Raw genomic sequence first — 8,112 nt, 5'->3', positions numbered from 1 at the left:
GGGGACGACTGATGAGCAAGGCCCCTCCCCTGAAAAGCCCTCAGCCCCACCCAGGCCTCCCACCTGGAGCAGCCGGGGACCTTCAGCCACTTCCCCCAAATCCCCCTCCCAGCGCGCATGGACCCCAACTCCCTCAAGTCACCTTCCAGGCTCGGTATTTGGCAAACCCCCGAGATATAGGGCCCCTCCCAAATCCCCACCGGGCCCAGCTCTTCCAGGTCCCTGCTCTGGTGGCTACTAGTCCTCCCGACACCAGCTGGTCAGGGCGCAGCGCCCCCAGGCCCCGGAGGAGGTCGGTCTAAGGGTCACGTCAGGTAGCGCAGCTACAGGAGCGGGGGCGCGGGGCGGCCCCTCCTCTCCCAGCCTGGGGCACACTCACCACCTCCTTCGGCCGCCTCTGGGCTCTCTTGGGGTTCATCTCCAGGGTGGCAAACTTGGAGGTCCCCTCCTGCAGGGCCGAGGACAGGGTCGGTGAGGCCTTCTGCCCCTCCCATCACCCACCAGCAGACCCGACCTTGGCCCTGGTCACTGGTGCAAACGCTCCAGCCATGCCAGCGTACTCTATTCCTAGATCTGCACCCCCGCTCGGGTGCTCACGGGGTGTGGGAACGTGGGCCAGCAGCCCAGCCTCCTTGGAGAGTACAGAGGAGGACTACACCTGCCCCTCGGGGTCTCCAGGGACTCAGCGCCACACCTCCACCACTGTGGCTGTGCTGTTCCCCCCGACCCCCCATCTCTGCAGGAGGGTAGGAGGGTCCTGCACAAAACTCACGCAGATCTCCCTTCCCCCTTGAACCTCACTGCCTCCCCGTGAGGTTGGCACCCCGGGGGTCAGCATTCCCCCACTTTCCAGATGAGGAAATTGAGGCCCAGAGACAGGCAGCGCCTTGCCTCTGAATGAGCCTGAGAAGGACTCAGAGGAGAGCAGGAGGCCCTGCTGCCCGCCCCTCACCCCCCCGCCCTCCACGGACCAGGTCCCGGGCTCAGAGCCTCTGGTGTGTGCCGGCCCCCAGCCAGGCGAGCCATCGAGAGAGGGACAGGGAGTCCGGGGGTGCCCGGCTGAGCAGGGTGTCTGCCGTGCCAAAGCCTTCACAACCCCACGGGGCCCCTCGGGATGTCCCCTGCACAGAACTCTGCCTGCATCCACTCAGGAGGGGTCTCCTTGGTGCCACCTCTGAGACGGTGAGCTGGGGCTGCTGGGAGCACTGGGTGGTGACACTTTGCTTCCTCTTTATACGGAAGTTTCCGGGGAAGGACCCCCGTGAATGCGTTAGCACCCCCCTGCACGTGCCACAAGCCACCTGGGGCATTGCTCACGGCCACCGAAGGCCCTGTGGTGAGACTCTGAGAAGAGTCCCTGGATTCCTTTGCAGTGTCTGCCCTGAGGCAGAGGCGAGAGCCCCCAGCCCCCAGATCTACCTCCTGGATCTGCTCATCTGGACGACGGCTGGGCGGCCCCTGCGGTACCATCCCTGGGCAGGCGGGGTGCCTTGCCCTCGGAGGTGAGTGCAGACAGAGAAACAGCAGGGCCTGGCTTTGTGGGGACAGGCGAGGCTGGTCTGGGGAAGGAAGAGACCCTCACCCTTGACCTCATCCACCCCGAGTGCCCGGCTGAGGGACCAGTGAGGACCCAGGAGAGTGTAATTCTGCTCCTCGCCCGCCCAAAGCTCTGGAACAGCCCAGCTGCCCGGCTCCATCCCTGTACTAGGGCCTCCTACCTCCCAAACTGCCCCCCACCTGCCCACAGACCCAACAGATCTCATGAGAAGTTTTCGAAGAAACTTCCAGTGGGAACATAAGCCTCTCCACCCCAAGCCCCCGGACTCTACCTTGATGAGCAGCTCTCTGCTTAGGGAGTAGTTGTTCTCGTCTGAGAAAATCTCCGACAGCTTCTGAAAGATGCGGAGGCTGTCCCTGGGGGAAGGAAGGAGAAAGGAGGACATGGTGGGGAGGGGTGTGGGGGCAAAAACATTTGAGGACCCAGAGACCCCAACTGCCTGGATGGGTGGTTTCCAAGCAGAGTTCCGCTGGACCCTAAGGGCTCGGTAGGCCTGGAGGGGTGGGTCTCATGTGGGTCACCGGGGAACCCCATTCCCAGTCGACTGAGCGGCTCTGTCTTGGCTAGTTCTGATTTTTTTTTTTTTTTTTTTTGTGGTACGCGGGCCTCTCACTGTTGCGGCCCCTCCCGCCGCGGAGCACAGGCTCCGGACGCGCAGGCCCGGCGGCCGTGGCTCACGGGCCCAGCCGCTCCGCGGCACGTGGGATCCTCCCGGACCGGGGCGCGAACCCGGTTCCCCTGCATCGGCAGGCGGACGCGCAACCACTGCGCCACCAGGGAAGCCCTAGTTCTGATTTTTAAGGGCACAGAGTCGTGTGGTTGAAGTAGACACATGAAAATCCCCAACGGGGCTCAATCCAGTACCTGCCAGAGAAGGAGACCAGGTCCTGAGGCAGAACTGCTGGCCCTGAGAGACCCCGCCCCCAGGATGCGCTGTCTCTGGGAAGGTTCCAGGCAGCACCCAGCCCCACGGGAGGCCTCGGGTCCACCCTGGAGCTCCTCCAGGGAGAAGCCTGCCCACCTGGAAACTTCTTCCCACGTCTTCTTCAGCCGGTGGATGGAGTTGCTCTGCAGAGCAGAGAGGATGGCGTAGAGGGAAGAAAAGTTCTTGAGGACCCGGCACTCCTGGGAGGGAGGGGCCAGGCTGTGAGAGGGGCCGAGCTCCCGCCTGCTCCAGCTTCAGTCCCTCTTAGGGGGAAACCCCCCTCCCGGATGGGACAGATGCCCCCGGAGGTGCTCCCGGGGTCAGATGAGATCCACCCAGGGGCAGAAAGGGCTCCCCCGGGCCCTTGGCGGCCGCCGCGTACCCTGGCCACCTCGATCCAGTGCTCCACCACCCTGGCCCTGGAGCGGGCCGTCACGCTCCGGTCCCCGAGGCAGGTGGTGATGACGCAGTTGGCCACACTGTTGAACTGGGCGACGGTGGCACGGACGGTGGGAGCCAGGTGCTCTTTGCCCCTCTTGTCCCGCTGGGACCAGATGGAGCCCAGGCAGTGGTAGGGCACCACCTTCTTGAACAGCTCCTAGGGGCAAGGGGAAGGTCAGCTGGCTCTGCCGCACCCCAGCTCAATGCCCACAGTTCCCCCCCAGGCCCAGCCAGGGTCACTGGTCGGAGCTGGAGCTCTGGAAGCCGGGGAGGCGGCTCGAGCCCGGCCGGGGGAGGTGCGGGGAGGTGGTGTCTCTTGGTCTTGTTCCCTGCCCGCTGTGGGCACCCAGCACAAGGTGACCCAGGGTGAGCCTGGCAGGAAAGAGAGGTGGCCACCTTCCCCAGTCCACCCTAACTCCCAGCACCAGAGGCGGCTCACACCTGCCCACACCAGGTGGTGCTTTTAGCCCTTGATCACGCCTCAGGCCTGTTCCCCGTCCAGATGCCCATTCACGTGGGCACTGCAACCAGAGGCCGCGTCTGCCGTCTGCCACGGCTTCTAGCACGCACCAGGTGCCTGCTAAGTGCCGAAGCTGGTGAGGCCTCCTCAGCGGACGTGGGGGGCGGGGGGGCGGCGCGTGGAGCGAGCGCCCGTCCGCCCCCGGTGGGCCAGACCCCGCCCAGCTTTCTACCGTTTCACCTCATCCCACCCAGACACCGTGTGCGAGGGATGGGGCCCGGGTCCACAGCCTGGAGGGGAGTCGGGGCCTTCGGGTGAGGGAACCTGCCCAGGCGACACGGTCTGTCATGGGATTTGGGGCAGGACATCAGCTCTGGACAGGGCAGGGCAGGCTCCTGAAGGAAGGCGCGCCCCTGCCCGCCCTGCTGAGATGAGCTGCCTACCGCGTCCATGAACGTGAACTGCTCCGCCACCAGGTCGGCCGGGAACGCCAGGAGGTGGGGCTTCTCCTCACCCAGCCCGTTCTCTGCGGCCACAGGCAAAGGCCAGGAAGGCTCTGGGGCTGGTGCTGGAGCCGGCGCTGGCTCGAGGTCTGGACCCGGCTCCGGCCTGGGTGCTCGAGCTGGAGCCGGCTTCAGAGCTGGAGCCAGAGCTGCAAGAGGACCAGGGTTCAGCAACACGCCTGCCTTTTCTTCCAAGACAGAAACCACGCTACTGCCTTCTAAGAGGAGCCTCGGCTCCAGCCGCACCCCGGGACGTCTTCCCCGGCAGCGGTCCCCGCGTGGGCGGTCTGAGGCAGCCTCGGGGGCTCCTGCGTGTCCAGCGCCCGCCCCTGTCCGCAAGCTCCCACGCGCCCACCCCGATCTCCTCACCCTCCGGCTCTGCCTTGGCGAGCTCTGCGCGCTCCAGCTGGGCCAGGAGAAGGTGGGCCCGGCGCTCCAGGTCGGAGCCGGGCATGTTGAGCTGCACATAGGCCACCAGCTGCTTGAGGCAGGGGAAGTCCGGGGGCTGACAGAAGTCCTCGGAGTACTGGTCCAGCCAGGTGCCCAGGATGGAGGAGACGGCACTGGGGGCAGGCGGGCGGGCAGCAGAGTCAGGCGCCTGGGCTTTCCTTGCACGCGGCCCTCCCCTGGCTCCCCCATGGGGGCTGGGCTTCTGGGCCCGCCCCTGCCCCACCCGCACTGGGCTGCCAGGCAGGGGCAGGCCTGGTCGGCAGGCCTGGTAGGAAGGGGCCCTCCATCCCTGGTGACCACCTCTCCCTTCCTCGGGGGACCCTGACTCTCTCCTGTCCGCCCCCAGCCCCCCGGGGCCCTCCCCACTGGAAAGGAAACGGCAGGAGGGCAGGGAGGGCCGCGCCCGCTCTGTTCATTGCGCTGGCCTGGCCGCACACAGTAGGCGCTGCATAAACGGGGGAGGGAGGAGGGGACAAGCAGAGCGTGCCCCCCGCCCGGCCTTCACGGGCCTCGCACCTGAACCGGAAGCTCGCGCACCCACGGCTGCCTTGGTCTCTGCGCCGGAGGGCGGGTCTCGTCCTCCCAGGGACGCTATTCTTGGTGGTGGGGACGTAGCCGGCCCCCTCACCCTGACTGAGCTCCCGTGAGCCCCAGCTGAGCGCTCACACTGGGCCACGAGGCTGAAGTGTCAGCAGCTTGCCCCCCACACCTCCCGTCCTGGGCCCCGGATCTGAGTGGGGATGGACGCTCTCAGGGGCCGGCTCTGAGCCCCCAGCCTCCCCTCTGCTCCCTGGGGACATGGGACCCCAGCCACAGCTCTCTGACTCCTTTCCTCCTGCAGGAGGAGCCCCCAGACCTCAGCCCTCCGGCGGGAATCACAAGATGTGTGGCAGCCGGGGTTCTGCCCAGCCCCTCCCATCAGACCCAAAGTCGACTCACTTTTTCAGTTGGTCCTGAGGTCCGCCGTCCTCGCTGGAATAAGGGAGGATGCACCCATATCTAGAGGAGGCCGTGAGGGCGTCACATCTACCGTACCTGCTATGACGTCTAGTGTTACTGGCTGACCCCCCGACTAGGATGGAAGCCCGGGAGGGCAGGGATTTTTGTCTGCACCGTTCACTGAATTAAGCCAGATGCCTAGAAAAGTGCCTGCACACAGTAGGTGCTTCGTATGTATAGCTGAATGAACGAGCCCAACCAGCACCTTACAGATGCCGGAGTGGGCCTGGGCCCTCAGCCAGCCCCCAGCCAGCCCCGCCCTGGCTACTCCCAGGAAGGACCCCTGAGACAGAATCTGGAGCCTCCTTTACAAATGGGAAAACTGTTCTGCCCAGGGGCTGGAAGCAGAGAGCTTCTCCATGGGGAGAGGAAAACCTTAATTAAAACCACCCCATCCCTCAGCAGCCCTTTCCACAGGGCCGGGCGCGGGGCCGCACTGTCCGTGCTTATCAGACAGTCCTGGCAGCCGGCCTTCACGTGAGCAAAGTGCGGCTCAGAGAGGTAAAGCGACATTCCCAAGACACACAGCCAGCGGGTGGGCGGGGAGCCACTGTGCCGGGGAGGGGCGGGGCGCTCACCTTTGGAACAGCAGGTCCAGGACCCGCTGGGTGGTGGTGAAGGCTCGGTAGGTGCACAGGAAGATGGTGACATAGGAGAGGTCGCTGCCCTGGAAGGCGGGCACCAGGTGCTCCACCAGCTTCTCCAGCGTGCCTGCCTTCACGGTCCGCACCTTGCAGGTCTCATACAGGTTCAGGGCCGACTCATTTTCATACTGGGGTGGGACAAAGAGGGACAGATGGTCAGTGACAGCACCGTGGCCCGCTAGGAGGGCAGGGGCTGGAACTCAGGGGAAGTCCCAAGCGCCCGGTGACTTCTGGACGGAGATGGGACGTGAGTGCCCCGAACAGGAAAAGGGTCTCAGCTTTTGAACTGGAGGTGGGGGATGATGGAAACTAGCAATGCCGACACCTTCAGGTCATTTTATCAGCTGAGCAATGATAGCGCCTTGCCGTATTAGGGCAGAATCCCCGTGATCCCTGGCAAAGCATCCCCATTCTAGAGATGAGAAAACAGAGGCTCAGCCTGGGCTGGAAAGGCACGGTATGTTAGGACCCAGAGGCTACTCAGGGCGGCACTGTGGAAATGGCTGCAGAAAGGAATCCCGTCAAGGGCCACGGCAGTGAAAGGCCGAGTTATGGTTGGTAACCAGCTTCCCTTCTGAAATGTTACGCATCTGTCAGGCCCCCGCTCTGACCTGGAGGGGTCATGGAGCTGTGTTCCGTGACGGCAAGTTGCAGAGAACCATATATAGGAGCCTGAGCCCTTTTGGGGTTAAAAAAAAAAAGAAAAAGGCCTACTGAGTAAGGTGATGAAAGCCTTGGAGAAGGTGTGGAAGGACAGTCGTTAAAACAAGAAATACTGGGGAAAAATGCATAAATGATCCCAGCCTAACGTGAAGTACAAATAGTATGGAAGTGTCTTTTTTTGATATTCGTACAAATAAGTGAACAGTGAACTACGCACTTGGCCCAGGCCAGGGCTGGACAGTAGGGGAGGGTTGAGGGCCCGGATTCCTTTGGGAGCAGGACTGGGGGACCCTCAGGCAGGAAAACCCTGGGAGGGAGCCCGGTGGAGTGGCCAGGGTGGCCCCTGGATCCCGGGCCTTCTCGGCGTACTGAGCACGGAGACGCCCCATCCACACTCACCCCGAGCCAGCGCTGGCCCTTGCTGGCGCCGTGGTGCACCTGAACCTTGCGCAGGGAGATGGAGTAGATGACGCCGTTGACCAGCTCCTCGCCAATCTCCTGCGTGGAGCTCTGCAAAGACAGCGCCCGGCCGCCGGGCGGGGGTGTCGGGGCCTGCCTGGCTGTGCGGCAGGGGGACGCCCCGTGCCACTTCCTGCTCCCTAGATGAGGCAAAGGTCGCTGAGCCACAGAGACCTCCAGCCCAGAATGAAACAGGACGACAGCTGGAGGGCCGGGGGTTACTATCGGGGCGGCAGGCACTGCCCCCAGCACCCCCCTCCTCACCCCACCAGCCACGGCTGGTTGTGAACAAGACGTACCCACTGGGGTTCCAACGACAGCCTGCCCCTGCCCAGGGGCGTCCCCCCGCTCCGGCCCCCACCCCAAGGCGAGTACTGTTATCCGGTCATTTCACAGGTGACTACACAGAAGCCGAGGGAAGAGCAACCCATCCAAAGCCATGCCGCTGTGGGTAAACGGCGGAGCCGGGATCCCGAGGCCCTAACTCAGCCCACTGCACCGAGGGGGCTCTGGCCCCCCGAGAAGATGCCTCCCCCAGGGCGTGAGGCCGCTGGCCCCCTCACCCTCACGTGCCCAGATGGCCCCTGCAACAGCTGCCCCAGCCTGGAGTCAGCCTCCCGGGCCTGGGGCAGGTGCGGGCATCCTCGACGGCCACAGCCAAGGCCATTTCCTTCCCTTTCAGCTCATTCGGTCTCTTGTGCCTTCTTGGGCAAGAGAGGAGTTCCCAGGTCCCCGTTCGTCACCACGTGCATGGGGACAGCATGAGATGATAACAGTGTTGGCGTCCGGGCTGATGCCCGGGGTTCCACACGGGGTGGGGGGGTGTCATCTGGCTGCTCCCTGGACCCCGGGCGGAAAGGCTCTTGTTTTATTTTATTTTATTTTATTTTTGCGGTACGCGGGCCTCTCACTGTCGTGGCCTCTCCCGTTGCGGAGCACAGGCTCCGGACGCGCAGGCTCAGCGGCCATGGCTCACGGGCCCAGCCGCTCCGTGGCACGTGGGATCCTCC

The 8,112-nt window shown here is 64.3% G+C and overlaps 1 protein-coding gene across 9 annotated transcripts in view; it reads right to left on the bottom strand.

Moving 5' to 3' along the window:
• RALGDS (ral guanine nucleotide dissociation stimulator) overlaps nucleotides 1-8,112 on the bottom strand; it is a 39,935-nt gene that overhangs the window by 22,977 nt on the left and 8,846 nt on the right. For 6 of the 9 annotated variants that reach the window (XM_055082578.1, XM_055082581.1, XM_028484446.2 and 3 more), the window contains exons 2-10: nucleotides 7,043-7,153; nucleotides 5,915-6,108; nucleotides 5,277-5,375; nucleotides 4,257-4,450; nucleotides 3,828-4,036; nucleotides 2,866-3,081; nucleotides 2,580-2,683; nucleotides 1,830-1,914; nucleotides 380-448 (exon numbers count right to left, since the gene is read on the bottom strand). In XM_055082578.1, coding sequence (XP_054938553.1) covers nucleotides 380-448; nucleotides 1,830-1,914; nucleotides 2,580-2,683; nucleotides 2,866-3,081; nucleotides 3,828-4,036; nucleotides 4,257-4,450; nucleotides 5,277-5,375; nucleotides 5,915-6,108; nucleotides 7,043-7,153 — 1,281 coding nt within the window. The remainder of the gene's footprint in view (nucleotides 1-379; nucleotides 449-1,829; nucleotides 1,915-2,579; nucleotides 2,684-2,865; nucleotides 3,082-3,827; nucleotides 4,037-4,256; nucleotides 4,451-5,276; nucleotides 5,376-5,914; nucleotides 6,109-7,042; nucleotides 7,154-8,112) is intronic. The other 3 variants (XM_028484449.2, XM_024117320.3, XM_024117319.3) reach the window with 2 other exon arrangements.

The sequence above is a fragment of the Physeter macrocephalus genome, unplaced genomic scaffold (assembly GCF_002837175.3).
Source record: "Physeter macrocephalus isolate SW-GA unplaced genomic scaffold, ASM283717v5 random_189, whole genome shotgun sequence".
In the NCBI taxonomy this organism is placed as follows: Eukaryota; Metazoa; Chordata; class Mammalia; order Artiodactyla; family Physeteridae; genus Physeter; species Physeter macrocephalus.
The sequence above is the reverse complement of the archived record's forward strand: the minus strand, read 5'-3'. Positions and strand labels throughout refer to the sequence as shown.